Raw genomic sequence first — 21,155 nt, forward strand, 5'->3', positions numbered from 1 at the left:
CCATGCTTATACTGTCACACTTCAGCACACCTGGCCAACCAATACAAAAAGTGGGTATGATTACGGATTTTATGTTTGTCCCTTGCTAAATATCTCGTCTGTCTCACACTGTAGCAGCATCACTTGGATAATGTTACATTACATTCATTTAGCAGACATTTGTGTCCAAAGCAACTTATAATAAGTGCATTCAACTGCTAATGGAACAAGAGCCAGGTGTCTGTGAAAAACTGTGAATAGGCTCCTTTACATTCAACTACTGACACAGAGTTCACAGTTACTATGGGGATGAGGACTGTTATGATCTCGATGATCTATGATACTGTATGTGTCGTGTTATATTGGGCTGAGGTCATAAAAATTACACTTATAATATCACACTTGTCTTACAATTATTGGCACAAAGAAAAACCAATAAGGATATTATTTTACCTTTATTCATCTACAAATCATCCCACAATGAGCCATATCAAATCTCAAGTTCTTATTTTTGTGACAACCGCATTTATTGATTTTCTTGGCCACCTGGGGGAAAAAGAAACAAGCTGTAAACAAAACCCTGACAACCATTTTAGCTGATATGGCAAAGATGTTCGCAAACAGTTAACTCATTTTAGTCCGGTGGATATGTTGCAACATTAACATTCATTTGGAGTCGTGTTCCTAGTCACCCAACAAATGTAAATCCAATATTCATTCTCCTTTTATCCGTGTTATTGTTCTCCATCAACTCCTGAGGGAAATATGTGGCTCTTAAGCCGCCAAATGCTCCACTGAGGTCACCAGCTTCTCGTTAAATTTGTATATTTGATTTATTGGGGCTGAAAAAAAGCTATCTAGTCGATTAAAACATTTTTGGGCAGGAAAAATAAAACAATGAGCTAAAAGACACTAAAACACTGTAAAGTTGAGGTGGAGAACGGCAGAATTGAGAGATAATTCTCTGTGGGTTTGTCACTGTGAGCAAACATTTATGTGATCTATTATAAATATAAACATATTGATTAGTAGCCTGCATCCTAAGTATAAGCATAATCAATCTTCCTGAAAGAAAGCTTGATTAGTGACCATAATGACAGGCAATGGATGATTCCCTCTGAGTGGTTTTGATGATAGCGCGCAGCTCAAAAGCGTTAGTAAGTATTAGTATTGATAATAATTCTGATGTAGACCTGTAAACAGACTTTTGTAAGTCTTGCGTCATTGACACGCTTTTATAATGTTAATTTCCTCATGAACTCTTCCGTTCCACAGGACCGCACTGGTCATTATACTTTTCCCAACCCCCATATACTTTGTCCTTTATTACAGCGAACAGCCTCAGCTTACTGTTCAAAGAACCAGATAAGATGACCTGAAAAGCTCTGTCACCGCCTGAAGATACCAGCTCTAGGTAATGTATGATCTAATTGTTTGTCATTTTGTGTAAAGACACCTCCTGTGCTCCAAGCTAATTACCCCAGCTCCTAAATTTGAATGTGTTGTGAGTCCATCTGCAGGTGCTGAATTAAAAGCCCGATCCCAATCTTCACACTCACAGACTTTGAGGCACGTTCCTGCAAAGTCCGTGAGTGTTTGGTTCTATCCCACTGACAAATCGTCGAGGGTTTAAGGGTGTTATCGCAGACATCTTGAGCCCTTAAAAAAATAGGTGAAAGAATCTGTAAATCTGCATTTCTGCAGAAGGGAATTACCCACAATTCATAGCAATGTGAAGTCAAACACAGGGTTAACAGTGGAAGCGTGGAAACAGAGACGTTAAAAACATTGGAAACAAAGAGAACGGCACATGGGTGTTCATGACATTTTTAAATTAACACAGAAACATTAAGGATCAAAGATGGTAGATAAAAACATAGGAAAGCAGAGGAATGCAAGCAGACACTATATTACACAGCTTTATTTATCAAACATTTCATTTTGTTATTGAAGCTGTTTTGGAAAGAAAACCGAACAAATAGATTGTTTGACAATTCTCATCTAGAAACAAATCAGGGAGTAAAAAGTATTAAGTAAAATATCCACGATTGCACATGACATGTTATGACGTTGCCATGGTAACGCGATATGTCGCAGCAAAGTGGTGTCCCATTCATATTCACAACTGGTCACGTCAGTAAAGTCCCTTTGGGTTCAGGGTTTAAGGCTTTGGGGGAGGACATTGGGATTGGGCCAAACTTAAGTACAGACAAAACTCGACTTGATATGCTTTATTAAACAGAAATTGCCAGCACACTACACACGAGCTACTGGATTGCCTTGACTTACCTCTGTGTACTGTTTTTAGAAGAAAGAAAACAGTGTACATACTGAATCAGCTCTATTATATAGGCTGTTTCCACAGAAGACATTTAGGAATGTCAGCAGAAAAACACAGCTGTAAATAATATATCAAATTAAATTTAGCTGATTCAGTTTCAGGGTCCTGGACTTACGCATGCTGACTCACTGGGTCACATGCTTACACGCACTGGCTTATTAGTAACACCTGCGCTTTCTATTAGCACACGGCTGTCAAAATGTCTGCCGTGGAAGAGGCCCTTTTTGTCCTCGGAGTAGTGGGGACAAATGGCTGTATTTACATTCATTGATCTGCTGCATATTAACTTCTTTAAAAATATTTTCACCTCGAATGTCTCTGATCAACTTTCTTGTCACTTTTTTAAAATGTTATTTTACTTTGCATTTCTGAACATCACAGCAAACTGTTCTTATATCACTATATATTATTGTGACTTCAAATTTTGTTTCAATATCAGTGGAGAATTTTTAAACATTTATCATTTAAGATTGTTTTTGATAAAGACCAACTATTTAAACACAAATGCGTCTTATTTTACTTTAATGGCCATTTGCATGAATACAAAAAGAGCTTCATTTGTGGTTTCATATCTGTTTCTTGTCTCTCCACAGGATGATGGGCCTTCTCCAGGTGTATCAGTGTCTGGTTCAAGAGGTCAAACAGGTAATGCTCTCATTTGTCACTGTAGCTCTGTATTATGTGAGTTGTGGTTCAATACTACCATCTTGTGGATGAGAAATGTCATGTTATGGCTGTTGGACATTTATTCATTTATTTAAAAGAAGTGTGTTGGAATTCTGTGGTTTACTTTTGTAACCTATTAGCAATATAAAAAAAGGCATATTGTTATAAACCTTCTCCTTAAGGAGTAACTGCACACTTAAACATATTAGTTATAAACTGAATTATATGACTATAATGTGATGAAATACACCGATGCTGGTTTGAATATCTTATGAAATTTACAAAAAACAAAAAACAAAAGAAAACAGCATTTCGTGGTCGGAAATGTCTCAAAACGCCATCCTTTTTAGATCAGTCCTTATCTTGCAAGGCCGATTCTGAGATAGAGTCGACCATTTGGGACAAATCTACATCATGAAATTAAAGAATGTAATACTTGTCTTATTTATGGTCTGATAAACAGTAAATTCATCAAATTCACTCATTTCCTAGCTATTGTAGCTGTGAAGTTTGATCAAAAGTGATCGTGGTTTCATCTCCCACTTATTTGCATTTTTTCAAAATTATGTGAGTTGCCTTTGGCTCAGACCTTGGGGTGATGTTATACTTTAAGAACCCTAATTTGGATTTTCTACACCACACCTTTTCAATGGATGAAACCATATTCTTATATACTTTAAAATTACTTTTTCTCCTCTAAAAGCACCAGTGGGTCCACCATTGTTTTTAGCCCTGGTAGCAGCATGGTTGTACTAATAGCAATGCTGGTCTGTCCACTTTAATAACTTGAACAATCAGATGATGTTCAAGTTGATACTTGGTTCAGACCTTGATATTTGTGTCACCCAGAGCATGTATAACTGTAATCCCCTGCAGAACTAATTACATTTAACCAGCGTCAGTTATAGTTTGTGTTATTTAATATTTGCTTTTTACAAAGAACAGTCAAGATGTTGAGGCATGACTTTCTGTAAGCTTCTGGTTGCTATCCAACATTCAAATGATTTATGCATGCTGACTGCAGGCATTCCAGGCATGTCAGTCAAATGTGAGTAGTTGGATGATTTTCAAGAAGTGTCTGTGAAGGCTGATAATGATGCTTTTATGATGGCTCAACCAACATTGTTGATCAAATTAAATCCATCCCCTTTGGCTCTCTCATTCTACAAAAGACTGACAAACAAGCTGTTGTGCAGGTTTATTTTGAAGCAGCATCATATTGCAAACAATGTTTCACCCTTTCCACTTGCATGCAACACTAATTCCAAGGTCCTACTACAATGTCAGCAGATCAAAGCAAACATTTGTCTTAAAATGCAAAAAAGAAAAGGTCTCTACCAAAAGCGAATAGCTTTTCCCCAGAATAATAATAAAAAAAAAGGCTTGTGATGTTAATGTTTTAAAGAGCTGAAGTACAGTATTTATAGAACACAAGATTAAAAGCAGACTACTGTACAACTCTTTGCTACATTTACATTTCACACAGATAGGCTTAATTTCCAGAGAAAAATAAATACACATCTGATTTCTATTACACAACCTTTTGCATGTCTTAACCCTATTAAAATAATTCTGTAATCATAAAAAATCTGATACAGTATATATACACATACATTTGATGCAGGTGTGTTTCTTACAACACACATGTAGTTTTGCATTCTCTTAAAATTGGACCGCTTTCGTTCTGAGCCGCACATTTGGTCTCTTTACATGGGAGTTTGTATAACGACGGTGCACTTATCAGCTTTTCTCATTTGAACCTGTTCACTGGGTTTCCAATGAGCTCTGGGCACTGCTCTTCGCCCTTTGCAATCCTGTCGCACTTCTTGAACAGGTCGTAGTTTATCTTGTCAGTTAGGACGCTGTCCTGCTTATACTGCGGGTGCTTGGCAACAAATTCCCTCATCCACTTGGCCATCGTCATCAGCTCGCCTGTCACAGATCAGAAACAGTTAGAGTTACACTCAGAGTTGAAGATGCACAAAGAGAAAATATGCTTTTGGCTTTTGCTATCATTATGTTTAGTTCCTTTAGTGCAAATTTACCTGAGGCACGTTTCTTGATGAGCTTCAGATAATTCAAAATGGTGCACCTGGTGTCCACATCCACTTCCATGTTTTCCAGATAGCAGTTAAGGATCGGGATAAGCCCTTGAAATACTCCCTCCTGTTGATAAAAACAGAGGAAAACAGCAGTAATTGTTAGGGGGCTTAAAACAGGACTAAGAGTCTCTGTGAGGCTGTACTTGTACACAGATGGGACTTAAACTAAATACTTAGAAAACCAGATAAATAAAACTGTGTATAGGCTCCTTTTAACTACTATAAATGGTAGCTTTGCCATACGTTTGTTGACACTTATGTTTTGAAATTTCATGGCAATCCATCCAATAGACTGTTCACTCATTACTACAAATATAAACCTCATGGTGGTGCTAGAGAAAAAAAGTCAGAGGATCTTTGGGATCAGTGGGATACATCCTCTGGGCACCCTGAATGTTTGTATCCATCCAATACTATTAGAGATATCGTCATTAAGTCTCAGCTATAATCACCTTTCCATTGATGATTGTGTCGATACTCATCAGCGTGTACTCCTCATTAGCACCATCGCACTCCAAGCCGTTTTCAGCCGAGGCTGCGCCATCGAGGCCCGGGTTGCAGCCTGTTGGTGGACAAGACAAAGAGATCAGTGACTCCTTCGTGAGGCTTTAAGCATCGACCTGAAGTTGCACCTTTTTGTTTCGCCCACCTTTGAAGATGTCCTTTCGGAAGTAAAACATGCCCTCCTGGACAGAGTTTCTCTTCTGTGCCACCTTCATGTTTTCATCCACCTAATGAAAGACAAGTGATTATTGGATCAGGGCACAGTGTACAAAGTATATCATGAGGACCCAAATATCCTTCTTTACTTATTTAATTCCCCTTGGCATTTTATAAAGGAGTAGAAGTGTGTGGCTGTTTCTACCTTTGACAAAGGGATCAAAAAGTCCAGTTTATATGACAAGATCACTCTGGTGAGCAGGACGACAAAGACCACATAGGCAGCGTTTTCAAAGTCAGTTAGCTGCACCTGAAAAATAAAATTAAAATGACCATTATTTTTGTCTGTGTTTGAAAGGCCATGCCATCAAATATAAAAACAGATAACAGTGCAGTTGGTTTTTACCTCCATGGGGCGGAACTCAACTCTCCAGCCGATATCAGAGTTTGGAGGTGGAGGTTTGAACCTCATCGTCTGCCAGTTGGTCGACTGCAGGTTCTGCAGGAAGACAAGTTTGAATAAATACCCCTTTACACTGGAGGTAAGCCTGTACTTTACTTTTTTTTTAATTTTTTCAAACACGTGGTTGGCTTTCCTCTAAGAACTTGAAACACAGATACCTCACCTCAAAGTGGTCAGACTCGTTTTCATCATCCAAGTGGATTTTTTCTTCGAAGACAGAGAGTGGATCTCGGATGAAGAGATGTGCTATGTGTTGGGCCATCAGTTTGTCAATTCCTACACACAGGAAGCAGATCATTCATTAATTTACTGCACAAGCATCTATCAGTTTATTCTGACTGTGAAGTTGAATATTTCTAAATTCCTTCCACATATCTCTATTGATGACAGTACTTTAGACCCATCACTTCCTCCACATTACCTGCGTCGAGCAGCTGCTTGTAGATCTCCTCGTCTATCGTCAAGTCAATGTCATTGTACTTCTCACCGCAGCTAGACAGGTAGCTGTCAATTGAATCATATCTTGACTTGAAGATCCTGTATTTGTTGTTTTTCAAAGGCTGCAAGGGAAAAAGGGATTATTATTTTTTTAGACATCATATTCAAAATACAGAACTAAAGCATTCATCAAAGTAAAAACACAAAAACAAGCTCCTGCAATTCAGAGGCAACAGTAGCATTTCTTACATCTGACAAAATAAATAACCTAATCAAATGTAACAAACGTTGTCCCATTACTGAGATGATTGACAGCGTTGACTCGTGTATACAAATCTCAAGTGTCAATAATGAAAGGTGATAAAGAAAGAATATGAGGTAAAACTAAACGAAGCATATTCTTAAAATATGACTTCTGACATATTTTTCCACGCTAGGGGTCTGAATGTTCATCTCTGCTTGAATACCTTCAGCCCGCGTTCTTCCAGTGTCCTGTCGTCCACCGAGGCAGAAATAACTCCCCAGCGACAATCATTATCAGACACAAAGCCTCTATAGAAGGGAGAGGCTGCGCTCAACGCCATCTGTAAAGAGAGAAATAAAAATAGTTATTTTTAAAACATTTGATTCAGTCATAGGATTATAAGTTATTAAATAGTCCAGTTGAAGAAGAAGTCAGGTGAATAATCATAATATTTACTTATCGACTCACCACTATGGGGCAGAATGTTGCTAGTTGGTCATAAAGGTATCTTGCCTCATCAATGCTACAAGCTTGGAATGTCACCTGCAAAAACATCATAAAAAAAGAGGCTGAAGTACATTTATAAATCACTTATTGGGATTGTAAAGTATAAAGTAGTCCAGGTTACAGCATCTCATTTACATCACTGTTTAGAGGGATTGTTTAGAAGGCAACAAGGACTCGGAGATGTTCATTCAGTACCTGCAGACAGCAGTTGCCCATCCCGAAGCCCATGGCGTCCATGTAGATGTGATCAGGAAGAGCCGACCTCGCTGCTTCACCATCATCCTCAGGAAACTCCTCCACAAATGGAGACGGAGTGCACTTGTCTTTGAAGACTGAAACACGAGAAGGAATAAAGTCACATTTTTGTAATTTTCTAACTGCAGTCAAGAGGCAAAAATCACATTTAGTCATACCCGTTTGGATTAAAAAATAATAATGTGTTTTGTTAAATTATGTTATTAGTTTTTATTATTATAAAAGAACAAAAAAGGTAATTGGGGAAATATCAGAAAAGCTTAATTATGTCCAAGCTAGCTATAATTAATATATATATATATATATATATATATATATATATATATATATATATATATATAGGATTAAAAACTAATTTTTAGTACTGTTCATATCTGTCATTTCCTTCGAACTTACTTGGCACATTAATCACAACTTTCTCTCCTCTTCTGTGACGTATGTTTCTGGTAAGGGTGCTGAAAAAGCAAATCCACATACACATGCAGTCACATATGCGCACACACCAACAAACGCACGCTTCATTATTAAAGCAATGAAAATCTACTTGCACCTAAAGTAAAAATAAGCCAAAAAGAAACCCATCTCGTTGTCTTTCAGGTCAGTATGACTAAAGGAGTCAATTATCCTGCAGGTTAATAGACAGCTGATCTGTCAGGAAGTTATAACCATGAAGCCTACCTGAATCTTGGGTGGCTGTTGATGGCTTCATCTGGGAAAAACAGTGACTTCGACACTCCCTTTTCAACAGGGGTCGGCCGGTGCTCCGGTCTGGTGAAACCCGGGCAGCCTAACCTAAACAAAAGGATCAAACCATACAGAACTATTATAGGGCTGCAAATAACAACAACTATCAACGATCTATTGTTTGTTTTATCTAAGAAATGTCAAAAAATAAAAAATGCAATTCATTTGCCAAAACTTTAGGTGACAAATGTCAAATGCCTTGTTTTGTCTGACAAAAGGTCCAAAACCTAAAAGATATTCAGTCCTCACATTGGTGAATCTTAAATCTGAATTTTTGCTAGAAAAAAAAAAAACAACTAACAAATGTTGTCATTTAATGATCACTTATCAATAAAGCTTTGCAGCTCTAAAATATTATAAAAATGTACATTTTTGTTGCTCTTGCTGTCAAGTGCAATCACAGTTTTAATGTTAAAAACCCCTCATGATCAAAAAAGTAAACTTATAGAATTCATCAAATTGATGAATGAAATACATTTCAAAGAATGCATATCAAAATATTGACCCAGTTTGGTTTTGTTTTTGCTCTTATCTCCACTAACAATTATCAACAAGGGTTAAAACCCTCGCTCAATGTAAAACAAAGTACCTTGGAAATGAGGTGATGGTGCAGAGGGTTTCATTCGGGTTCAGGACAGATGAGGCCTCTCGTCGTCTCTTCCCCATGTTGCCCTCCACAGTGTTGAACTCCGACATCGTCCCGCCGTACGGCTGCCCTGGTGTTCCCTCAATCATGTAGCTGCCGTACTCTGGTCTCCAAAGTGTGGGGTGACTGCACAAACAAGAAAACCGTTGAGACAACATTCTACTTTTATAGGTCAGCAAGGAAGGAGGCCAACGACAAAACTTCCCTGATCTCTGTATCACGATGAACTTTCTGATTAAACAAACTGACCGCCCTCCCTTTATCATATGTCAGCCGTAATCTTGGAACAGCAAACGAGCGCAACGTATTTGTGCTCCGGAGCGTGCTCTTTGGTGTGTGCGACAGAGGGGCAGTAATGAGGAATGCATCGGCTCTACTATTCCCACTGCCACTGGTATTTCCCCTGGGTGAAGTTGGCTCCACAGATTCAGACCGACGTCATGAGCAGCGAGCAAGCATAACACTCCCAAGCTTATACAAACACATTTATAACGCCCGCGGAGAATTCCAACTTTTAAAGAAATGTTGGTCCAGTTTGGACATGCAAACGGTGTAATTATTAGGAGGAGCTCTGAGTGTTATCACTGATGAATGTCCTTTGGCAAATTTGTCTTCACATTGTCGCTTCATTGTGGAGGATTTATCTGGAGCATTGTTCAACTTATTTTTTTAACAATGCACCATGACAGTTTGTCTGGTTTTAGACTTCATTAAATTACGTTTTTTCACTTAAAATCGGCAAACAATCCAAGCTAAAATTGGATATTATCAGAGCAACTTTGTAATTGTATTAAAGTTTAAGTGCAGTGACACATTTTGTACGTCTTTACAGCCTTCAAACTGAACTCAGATCCTTTACATCTGCGAGATATTTATGTACTATATCGGAGAGGATCTCAAAATGCACACACCTGCCAAAAATAAAATTCCTGCAGTTCACAATGTGTCAAAGTAAATCCAGGCCATGATGATTCAGGGACTTTATCTACATGTTATGTACAAGATATAACCATGTTGGGGTCTAAATCAGAAAGAAGGGTATAACAAACACTAAACTCCTCTGGGGACACAGCAGGCTCTAACAAAAATGGAGAGGAAAAAGTTTGGCACAAAAAGGTCAGAGGAAGAAAAAATAAAAGCCCCCCTAAAATGTAAAACAGAAATGAATGATTGAGTGTGAGAATGCGGAAAAAACCTCTCTGATCAATTAAGACAAATATGTACCCTTTTGGACTGAATACTACATCAGAGGAAGAACACTGCTCATTTCATAGAGATTAAGATCTCCACAGGGGAGACAATAGCAGTGTCCTGTTAGGGACTGGGAGGAAGCACAGGACTGAGCAGTTAACAGTTAAAAACTGAAGTTCACTGGTATTTACAAGCCGACTTCAAGAAGCCTGAGGGGAAGTTACTGTAAAAGGTTAAGATCCAGGTTTGGAACGCTGGGGGAAACACACTAATAACTCAGAGCTGTAGCTGCTGCTACAGCCACTAACTTGTGTGATTTGAAAAAAAACTTCTTGCTGCAGCATTTTGTTCAAACGCGTCACACTTATTTGTGTGGTGTGCTTTGAGCATGTGAGCAGAAGCATGACAGACTTAATCATCACATTTTTTTATGATTGATGAATGTACGATGTCTTTGAAAGTCAAATTGACACACAGGCTTTCAGGCAAATTCAATGCGAGTGAAACAATGTGGTGAGACTACGGGGCCTAATGCCTCTGCTGGACGGCACACTGATGCTAGTGTTTAAAGTCTTTCTTGCTGATCAGAGGGTTTTTTTCAGGTTTGAATACACTTATTGTAAGTCGCTTTGGATAAAAGCGTCTGCTAAATGACTGTTATGTAATGTAATGTAATGGTTGCGATGTGTGGAGGAGCTATGCAAATACATGCCTGAGGGATCTGCAAGTCGTGATAGCAAAACAAATACCTGTGTATATTAGTGTGGTGATGCATGATGATTTAGCTTTTTTGTGACCTGTATAAGCTGGCTGCTGTCTTCACATGACTCGTACGCTGGGCATCACCATTTTGTACACAGCCACTGTGGCTTGTGGTTTCTCAAAGCTACTAGCCACAATTAAGTTTGTCGGAAATTATGTTTTTATTTGATTCAAGTTAACTGATTTACTTTTAGAATTAGAATACCATCCCTTTTCAATGTAAATTACCTTTGTAAACACCCAAATCAAGACTACATAAAAATGTACAACACTGCAGTCATCAGATATTAAACTATGCTAAGGTTGCGTACGTTTAGCTCCTTTTGTATAAAATAAACATGCAATTGATTCAGACAAAGACATAAAAACATAGCTTGTTATTTTTTGTGGCCAGTTTTAGCAGGTTCATTTAAAAGATAAAAAAAAGAAAAACATTGTCAAGCCAAATCAAATATACATATAAAAACATAACGGCAGTAAATAATAGCCTACAAAGTTGAAGAAATATTAGCAGAAGCTAGAGAACACGTCCATTTTGTATAATCAGTTAAATTAAATAAGATCCCTGAAGCACATTTAAAAAGCTACATTGTTAAGATTGTTTGGTAAGGGTGGGAGCCTGGAAATGGTAATCACTGCTGATGGGCCCCGGAGCCACTAAGCCTGACTTTACAGTGTTCAAAAAATGTCAAACATTTTACTACACAGTCCTCAAACCTAAGGAACCAAATCCATCAACTTTTGGGGCTTTCCATATCATTAGCCTAATGCTACAGCAAAACAAGGCGTATCAGAATAGAAGTCAGGTGTAGCAACGCATCAGTATTTTGCTAGCTAAGTTTCACTACTTGAAAAACGATGGCTGAGATGTTTTCGGTTTCAAAGTTGCAACAAAATTAATGGTTAGCCTTCACGTATTACCTAAGATCTAAGAAAATTAGATCTGAACGATATGGCCAAAGTATTCTAACCCAAAATAGGTCATTTCACATCTCGATAAATCACTATTAAAAAAATGCGATTGAGAATTCAATTGTGGGTTTTTTTCTGAGTTTGACAATATATTTGTGAATATGTTTACTTCCAGACAGAAAACTTTCACTTGAACTACACATGACTGCACAAAATAAAATGTATATTTGGAAGAAGAGAGGAAACAAAGTTGAAGCATAAGCAGAATAAAAAAACAAATAATCTAAGTAAATGATCTAGATCTTTTAATATCCGTAGTAAATTCAGCTGAATGTATTCTGTGTCAAGTTTACTTACTTTGGGTTTATCTTTTCACCCTGTTCTTGAAGAGTTTCCAAAACCTCTTCACCATTGAGGACGAGTCGAACTTTTTCATCCTTGTCATCCAATTCCAGCAACATGTACTCAACCTAAAAGTAAATGATTAAAAAAACCCAAATAGGACACATGATCAATCAAACACTGCATTACAGCCACTGGTTTATTCATTCAACACACTCTTCTAACTTCTAAACCAGTTTTTCCATTCCACACTAGACTACAGCACAAAGCAGACTGGGACGCCATCACATCAACTCCAATTCATCAGTTATGTTTCCTTGACTTCGACTCTGCTGCCCCGTAATCCCCTGTCTGAAAGAGGGATTAATCTATAACAACAGCATTCCACATTGTTCCAAATCAAAACACTTTGTTCAAGCTGTAGTACACTGAAATTTTGTGGACTGGTGGCGGGCAAAAACTAACGTGAAGTTCTGAATGAATTACAAAAGTCACAGCTGAGCCTACAAAGTGTTTCTTAACAGTGTGTCTTCCTGAACGACCAGTAGTACTGCCACTGCCTGGATTATATATCCAGTATACAGTTACAGGTAGACTGAATGATTGATAATACTCACTTACAAGCAGCTAGTGAACAACCACTAGACTATTACCTCGTCAATGAACTTATTATTATGATATTTTCTACTGTTTTATATTGGAACATGTCCATGACAGCATCTTATAACCACGCAAATCTTCTTAAAATATTACATAATATTGAAGGATGTTGTTTATACTATATATATATATATATATATATATATATATATATATATATATATATATATATATCTTGCATCTCATATCCACTGTTCATACTGTTTATACTCTCATACTGTTATTTTTCTTTTTTATTATTATTTATCTGTTATTTATCCAGCACATTGCACTGCACCTTTACTGCTTCTTTTGCACTTCTGGTTAGATGCTGAAACTGCATTTCGTTGTACTAGAACTTGTACTCTGTACAATGACAATAAAGTTCAATCTAATCTAATCTAAAAAAAAAAAAAAAAAGGTTGCAGGTTCATTTTATTTACATGTTTGTTTTTTTTTCCATTTTCCTGCAGGGAGAGTAAAAACAGTGAAGTTGGTTTTCTATGTCAATAAAAAGGCCATATTGCATCATGCACGACCATCATGTCAGACAATGCAGCATTTCCCCCACATGTTTTTTCCCCACATTTGAAGTTGCCTCTTACCTCGTCGCCCCACTTCAGCACATCTTTCTGACGTTCCTTCAACTTGTTGTAGATGTTGAGGAACTGGATGATGCCGTGCTTTCTGATGTGGTCGGCATACTTCTTGGTTTCCTCCCAGTTCAGCGGAGACCCCTGTGACAGTAAGCCCATCGCTGCAGCGGGGCTGTAGTGTGACCTGACTGGCTGCTGTCTTATGTCAACTTGCACGAGCGTGAGCTAGCTGGCTAGTCTGTCCAGCTCGCGCAGAACTCGCGTGAAGTCTCGGTCCCGCACGACCGGCAGAGCCCGGGTCCTTAGGGTGCTGTCGGAGGGCTCACAGGCTGGAGCGGAGTCTCTCGGTGCGGTTCTGCGGCGTGCCCTGTCGGTAACCTTAGCGGGCATCCAGAAGCAGCAGGCCCCTTCTCATCTCCAGCTACAGCCTGGTTAGCTCGGTGCAGCGCTCCAGAGAACCGATGAAATAAGAAATAAAAACCCCGACGCTTTGTGACTGGTGCCTCCTCGGTGAACGACCACGACCTGGGCCCGTAAACGTGCAGCTCTGCGGTGCGTTGACAGCGGGGGTGAACCGGTTGTTTGGTCGCTGTGCCACACCAGCTATTCTCGTGTGCGGGCTGTGTTGTATATATGTACGCCCTCCCGGCTGCACACACGTGATGTCGTCAGGCGGAGCGGAGTGACGCAACCATGACTCAGCGTTCTTCGTCGCTCGGCTCCTCCCACTGACCCGTCAATCAGCGCAGGTATAGACAGACGTGCTGCCTTCACGTACTGCCCTACTGGGATAAACAAAGAGTAGTAATATGGTTTTTTTTGCTCCCCCCCCCAATAACAATAATAGCCAGTTTAATGAAACCACTGTTCAGCCCTGGTGCCTTTTATTTTGAAAAACCAAATGGAAAATGTACTGTAGCCCACAAACAAAAAACAAAAGGAAAACTAATAAAGAAATATAAAGATAGGGCTGCCCCCTCGATCAGTCGACTAAGCGGTCATTTTGCTCTTAACACCAAATAACCAAATAGAAGAGTCTCGAAGACTTGACATATTTGCCTTGTCAATCATTTTTTCTCAATTATTAGATTGATCAGAAAATCAATAAATTCCTCATCAGAGTGTGCAAAAGACGATTTAATTGATTTAGGTCACAGTTTGTAAGATGTTCGAGTTGATCGTCCTGATTTTCCTTGTCACTAGCTCGCCCTTTTCTGAAAGACAAATGTAAAAATGCTGCTCACAAGAACAACTACCATCACAGATCCATTTCCATACTAAGTCATCAAACCTTGTTTTAAAATTAATGAGTCATGCTTACAACTAAAGTTTAGGAAGTACTAGCTTATCAGAAAAACCTGAATGCAACATCATAGAACAGTAGAATGACATAACAACTTTGTTGAGGGCGTGTACTGTACAAGGGCTTATAAAACAACTTCAAGATCATTGAACTGACATCTGCCCCAAATATGATGTGGTTTAACTCAAAAACACACCTAATCTATCATGTGATATAACCAAAACTGTATTGATGTTTAAACAGGAACACATCACTCATAGTAAAAGTGTTTTTTTATATCCTTTAACGTTGTAATGAAACCTTTGCCTTTCTGAAAATACCTTAAATTTCACAAACTGTAACAGAATAACATTAACTTTGTGATTTTTTGATGCATTACTCTTTAGGAATAATGGACTTAGAGAGACAAGAGTGCACCAAAAATGTATTGTGCATAATGTAATCAGACTTTAACTAATTTGGATAATGTCACATGCATTAAGCTGTTTCCTCGCTGTCTCACAATGTAACTTTTGTTTAGAGGGAATGAACAGGAGCTCAAATGTTTGCTGATTTATATTATTTGGTTCAACAACAGACTAGAGGCAGACTTAACAGCTATAAAAGTGTAGGATTACTCACTTGATGCCAGTAAAGATACTGTTTCAGATTTAAAAATTTGGTAAAAACACCTGCTTTCTCCTTGTATTTATGTAAAACTATGTATTAATAATAGATATAATAGATACAGTATTTAAAAAATACACACACACATTTATGAGTCTCTGGGCTGGAAAGGTATCATTATAGGATTTAAGAGAAAAAGTGCTAATTCAATGGGAAAATGGAAATGTAACCCGTAGAGAGATTTCTCTGTCAGGGCAGGGGGTCCACCAACTGTGAACATCACCTTGAGACCACCGAGCAACTTTGTTCTGCGTGACTGGAGGATGTTCTGTTGGTATGGCAGCAGATGGTAACTCATGGCATCATCTTTGTGGAGAAGCTCAGTTTTAACGTGCTAATTGACTCTAAGTGGACAACAGTCCAAGTCCCAGTTATTTATTTATATATATATTAAACGGCTAGCAACAGGACCAAATAACCACATTTAAGAGGCTGGAAGACTTGACATAACTGCCTTATCATTTTTCTCAATTATCAGATTAATCAGATCAATCACTCAATTCAATAAATTCCTCATCAGTGTGTGAAAACGACGATTACATTTTCCTCATTTTCCGGCACTAGCTATCCCTTTTCTGAAAGATGTTAAAATAAAATATAAAAAAAGTAAAAATGCTGCTCACAAGAACAACTACCACCACAGGACAACTCCATACTGTGTCTCCTGTCTTACCATTTCCAAACCACAGTCTTCAAATTAACGAGTCATGCTTACAACTAAAGTTTGGGAAGTATCATCTTATCAGGAACACATGAATGCAACATCATAGTAGAACAACAGCAAGCAAAATTACACAGCAATCAACATTTTTGAGGGCGTGTGTACTGCACAAGGGCGTATAAAGAACCTAAAGGTCATTGAACTGACATCTGCCCCAAATATGATGTGGTTTAACTCTCAACACACCTAATTTATGTTGATTTTTTTTTGTTTCCATTAGACTGAGTAAAGACAGACTTAACAGCTGTAAAAGTGTGGGATTACTCACTTGATGCCAGTAAACTTACCGTTTCAGAATTTAAAATGTGGTAAAAACACCTGCTTTCTCCTTGTATTTTTGTGAAATATGTGTAAATATCTCCAGGCCTTGGTCAAGCCCTACACCCCCGCCCGACCACTTCGCTCTGCTGCCTCCGCTCAGAGGTCCCTGCGGCCGATCGACCCGGTCACAGCTTTTTTCTGTCCTGGCCCCTCAGTGGTGGAATGAACTCCCCACTGAAATCAGGACAGCAGAGTCGCTGCCCATCTTTAGGCGCAGGCTGAAAACTCACCTCTTCAAGAAGTACTACCCTGAGCCTTCCTCGTAGCACCTATTGCATTCGTATTAGTTGTTGCACTTACTGCATTCGTAGTAGTCTGTTGCACTTATTGTATCCGTATTAGTCTGTTGCAATTATTGTTTTCGTAGTAATTTGCTTCTGCACTATACTTTTGCTCTGGTTTATGCTTTTAGATGCTTGTTTAAGAAAGGAGATGCACCTATGACTTCTGGTGACTAGTAGTTCTCTTGAATACCTATGTTGAATACACTTCCTGTAAGTCGCTTTGGATAAAAGCGTCTGCTAAATGACTGTAATGTAATGTAATGTAATATACAGTATGTAAAAAGAAGAAATATATAATATATATTAAAATAATACACACATTTATGAGTCTCTGGGCTGGGAAATATTTGATGATAGGATTAAAGACAGAAAGTGCTCATTCAATTGGAAACTAGAAATGTAACCCTCTAAATGGCCTCATCACTTGTTCCTCCTGGTCCATGCATACCACAATTATTATCAGTTTCTCAAAAGAAACCACTAAAAAGGACAAATAGATATAAACTGAAATTGAAAAGAGTGAAATAAACAATGTGTACATTTTGTTGATTTATGGTGATCAAAAACAAACTGAAGTGTGTTACTCAAGTACTTCACTTTAAAAGACTCAGAAAATGACAGCAAAGTATAAAAAGGATAGAAAATGATTTAAAATAAATGACCATGGCTCATAGAAGCTTCAATTCATCTCTTTAATTTAAAAACAAACAAAAAAGACATGAGCAATCAAGGAATCCATGAATTCCAGGAAAGCTCAGGCTGAAAATGTCGTTCCCAACTTCTATTTTTCTTTTTCTTTTTTACAAAATATTGTCACATCTAAACCCATTCAACCCTCATCACTCCAACATTTTCCCCAACAGAATCCTTTTCTTCGCGCTGATAGTGTTTTTGACAATTACGCAACATACTACACAAGACCACTGAGTAGCTACATGAGCCACTACTCAGCAGAGAAACTGCTGAGTAGTGCGAAACTTACTACTCCTACTCCTGGTAGGTGATGTGTATACTTATTTCAGCTCCAGCTCATCATTCTGTACAAGTATCTGAGTATCACAATAGCTGAATAAAAAAGACAATCATGTTACAGATTAATCTCAACAACAGCAGTGATTTTGCATCTTTATACCTTTTATTTGAGTTTTAAATAACATTATATTTGTTATAGAAAAATGGGCTAATGATATATTCTCAACAGAATTGGCCCCAAAGGTAAATTTCTATCTAAAATTTATGTAATCTGTTATTGCTACCTTCATGATGCCAATTATTCTAATGTTAAAACTACAAATACTGCAAATGCTTTTCAAGGCTTCAAATTGCTTCTAATGAATGGAGTTTTAAAAAATCGTATAAGAGCATGTTCCCAAATCCTTGCATTTTATCATTTTTTTCTCATCTGAAAGAAGTTGACCATTTAAACATCATCTTAGTCCCGAAAAATGGACTGTTGGATTAATGTAACAGACAAGCTGGAGACCTTTAGACATGTAAACTAGATTTTTACTATCTAAACATTTATATACTGACTGGCGCAGAAGACACTGAGCTGGCTCTGGACTCTCGTGTTTTCCGTGTGGGTATGGTGGCAACACAGCATGAAATGCCGACTGTTGCTTCCGGCAATTCATCATCCTCAGTCCATTCATTGAGGTCAGGGTTGTAAACCTGAATGCATTTCTTGTACTTCTTCTCTCCCTCGTTCCAGCCTCCGAGAAGATAGACCTTGTTGTTCAAACTGGAAATACCAGCCGTGCTCACTCCTGTTTTGAGAGGCGTGCAGTAGCTCCACTGGCCGCTGTTTGGGTTGTAAGACTCGACAGCGAGGACATCCACCCTCTCCCCGCGACCTCCCAACTGGCTGCCCCCGAAGACATAGGCTCGGTCTCCCACGGTGGCGGCGCAGTGCCAGCCTCGAGGTGTGCTCAGACTGGTCTTATCCTGCCAGGTGTCGGTGGAGGGGTCATACGAGCACACGGCCCTGGAGTAGGTGTTGTTGATGTAACCTCCGGATACGAGGATCTTTCCATCGATGAGGGAGCTGCCGTGACAGCAGCGGGGCACCTCCATTGGAGCTTTCATCTGCCACTGGTTGGATGAGGGCACGTAGCACTCCACAGAGGCCTGAACCCCGTCACCATTTCGCCCACCGATGGCAAACAGGAGGCCGTTGAAGATGTTGAGGCTGAAGTGTGTGCGCTTCTGGATCATGTTGCTCAAGTGAATCCAAGTGTTGAAGCGCGGGTCGAATCTGAGGAATGTGAGAGGGATTTGCAGTTATTTTCTAGCGCCACACCAACTAATGTGACAAACTAAAAATCAAACGTGATAATTAGTTCTTACCTGCAGAAGTTGCTGACAGCATGTTTAGCCTGGTTCCTTGCGTCATTCTGGTCCTCACCACCTGCCACGTACAGGAAGCCATCCAAGACTGCCACACACTGATTGAAGCTCTTTGCTGGCATTTCTGTCAACTTATTCCACATGTTATCTGCATCTCTGTAGAGGACGTCTTTGCTGAGTGATTTCTCCGTCAGGGCAGGGCGTCCACCGACGGTGAATATCACCCTGATGCCACCGCGCACCTTTGTTCTGCGTGACTGGAGGATGTTCTGTTGGTAGGGCAGCAGATGGTAATTCATGGCATCAACGAGGAGACGGTGGCACTCAGGGTCTTTCATCATTCTGGGCGCATTCTGGACATGATTCACCAGGTCTTGGGCAGAGATGGTGCCGAAGCGGATGTGAGTTAGGAGATCCGCCGCGTACTTCAACCTCTTCTCGTCAAAGTCCAACCACTTCATGGCGATCTGGAAGGCCGTGACCTCGGAGGGAAGCTGCAGAGAATCATCCGAGAGGAAATCGCTGATCTGCTCATAGGTGAGCTTCAGGAACTGCTCCATCTCAGAGAACTCGATGAAGTTCTCCCGCATGAACTTCTGACCTGCCTGCTTGGTTTCTTTAAGGTCGTAGGCATCAGCGATGTTGGCCACATACATGCAGTTCTCCACGCTGAGCTCCTGCATGAGGAAATCACTGCACATCTTCACTAAGGTGCCAATCTGCAGCAGCATGGCCGCGGCGATGGTGCTACCGATGCTGTACAGCGACAGGGTCAGCTTTCCAGAGTATGCATATGTAATGGCTGTGGCGAGGCCGACCGGTGAGAGGTCGTTCAGGTCGATCTTCTGGAGGGACGAATCCTTCTTCAAGATGTTCCGAATGTACTCGCTGCAGGAGGCCATGACAACCTTGTGGACATCAAATGACTTTGACTTGGTGGCGACTGTTAGATCGCAGAGGAAGCTGTCCTGCCTCATGTTGTCCAATCCCTCTAGCAGGTTTGGGGCATACACAGAATCAGTGACTTCAGTTGAAATGCAGTTGAAGCCATTTCCTCCTTCCAACAGAGTGTTTAGCCCGTTGATCTTGTTGATGGGGCTGTCCTCGACCATTATAGTAATTTCATTTATGTCTCCTTTACTCTTTTTGGTCGCCTTGCTCTTTTTGGGTGCCATGGCTGTAGCAGCAGAACACGGCCCAGACCTTCTGAAAATGTACATAAAACATGTCAAATTTTATCAGAAGAGTAAAAGATGATTCACAGAAATCATAAACAAATAAAATGTGACAACTGCAACGACAGACAGAACTTATGCTGGCAAACATTAAGCCTAGAATAAAGCTGGTCTATAAATCAAAATATATGTGACTAAACTGGAAATAGAGGGGAGTTATGCGGTATGCCACATTCGCAAGATCGAACTACGTTAAATAAACCATATTGTTGAGTTTTGAATGATTTAATGTGTGTGCTGTCTTGAGGTCCCGTTGTACTTGTGCCATGTGTATGTTCTGTTTTAATGTCAATTTCCTGTACATTTAACTTTTTGTATATGAGGAGAAAATGTCTTACATTTTGGAGTAAATGTAATTTATTTAGACTTTACTAGACACAGACACCTTTGAAAACATATGTGCTAACGGATGATGCTGGAGCGAGTGAGTGCGTCAACATGCCCCTCTTTGCATCTGTCACATTTTATCAGCTGTATGTCCAGGAATAGCAACGCTGGACGGCTCACCCATGACGTTCCTTTTATAGACTTTGAGACATGAGCACCAGGCCTCATGTCCTCTCACTGTTAAAGTTCAATTTAGGGCAAACATTCATTTTTGATGTCTCTGTTCTTTATTTCATTTAATTGTTGTCGGCTTGTCCTGGATAACTTTGCAATGAACATAATCTACAAGACAACAAAGTTTTAAAAAAAGCTACTCCTCACATTATTCACCCAAAACCTAGAAAACCTGCAGCTTCATGTCACCATGTGTTGAAACACATTTTAAGAAAAGGTCAACAGCTTTAA

General features: G+C 39.4%; 2 protein-coding genes across 2 annotated transcripts; both read right to left on the minus strand.

Moving 5' to 3' along the window:
* Window positions 1-4,153: 4,153 nt before the first annotated feature.
* Window positions 4,154-14,135, minus strand: gclc (glutamate-cysteine ligase, catalytic subunit). The gene is made up of 16 exons (XM_054599664.1): window positions 13,497-14,135; window positions 12,268-12,380; window positions 8,989-9,171; window positions 8,334-8,447; window positions 8,052-8,110; window positions 7,596-7,732; window positions 7,362-7,436; window positions 7,117-7,233; window positions 6,633-6,771; window positions 6,375-6,487; window positions 6,155-6,247; window positions 5,954-6,058; window positions 5,738-5,819; window positions 5,541-5,650; window positions 5,032-5,152; window positions 4,154-4,918 (listed from the first exon to the last, which is right to left on the minus strand). Exons 1-16 carry the CDS (start codon window positions 13,644-13,646, stop codon window positions 4,737-4,739), a joined length of 1,893 nt encoding a protein of 630 aa, XP_054455639.1. The 5' UTR covers window positions 13,647-14,135; the 3' UTR covers window positions 4,154-4,736.
* A 4,168-nt stretch (window positions 14,136-18,303) lies between these two features.
* klhl31 (kelch-like family member 31) lies at window positions 18,304-20,303 on the minus strand. The gene is made up of 2 exons (XM_054599665.1): window positions 19,129-20,303; window positions 18,304-19,036 (listed from the first exon to the last, which is right to left on the minus strand). The coding sequence occupies exons 1-2, from the start codon at window positions 20,301-20,303 to the stop codon at window positions 18,304-18,306; spliced, it is 1,908 nt and encodes a 635-aa protein (XP_054455640.1).
* Window positions 20,304-21,155: the final 852 nt, after the last annotated feature.

This window comes from Anoplopoma fimbria, chromosome 6 (genome assembly GCF_027596085.1).
Source record: "Anoplopoma fimbria isolate UVic2021 breed Golden Eagle Sablefish chromosome 6, Afim_UVic_2022, whole genome shotgun sequence".
In the NCBI taxonomy this organism is placed as follows: domain Eukaryota; kingdom Metazoa; phylum Chordata; class Actinopteri; order Perciformes; family Anoplopomatidae; genus Anoplopoma; species Anoplopoma fimbria.

What these genes read in the sequence shown, in the direction of transcription:
- gclc (XM_054599664.1), bottom strand. Translation starts at nt 13,646, where the DNA reads ATGGGCTTACTGTCACAGGGGTCTCCGCTGAACTGGGAGGAAACCAAG. An exon ending in TGGGCAACTGCTGTCTGCAG is followed by an intron (nt 7,437 to 7,595) that starts GTACTGAATGAA and finishes ATGTTTTTGCAG; the next exon opens with GTGACATTCCAAGCTTGTAG. An exon ending in ACACAATCATCAATGGAAAG is followed by an intron (nt 5,153 to 5,540) that starts GTGATTATAGCT and finishes TTTTATCAACAG; the next exon opens with GAGGGAGTATTTCAAGGGCT.
- klhl31 (XM_054599665.1), bottom strand. Translation starts at nt 20,303, where the DNA reads ATGGCACCCAAAAAGAGCAAGGCGACCAAAAAGAGTAAAGGAGACATA. An exon ending in GCTGTCAGCAACTTCTGCAG is followed by an intron (nt 19,037 to 19,128) that starts GTAAGAACTAAT and finishes CACATTCCTCAG; the next exon opens with ATTCGACCCGCGCTTCAACA.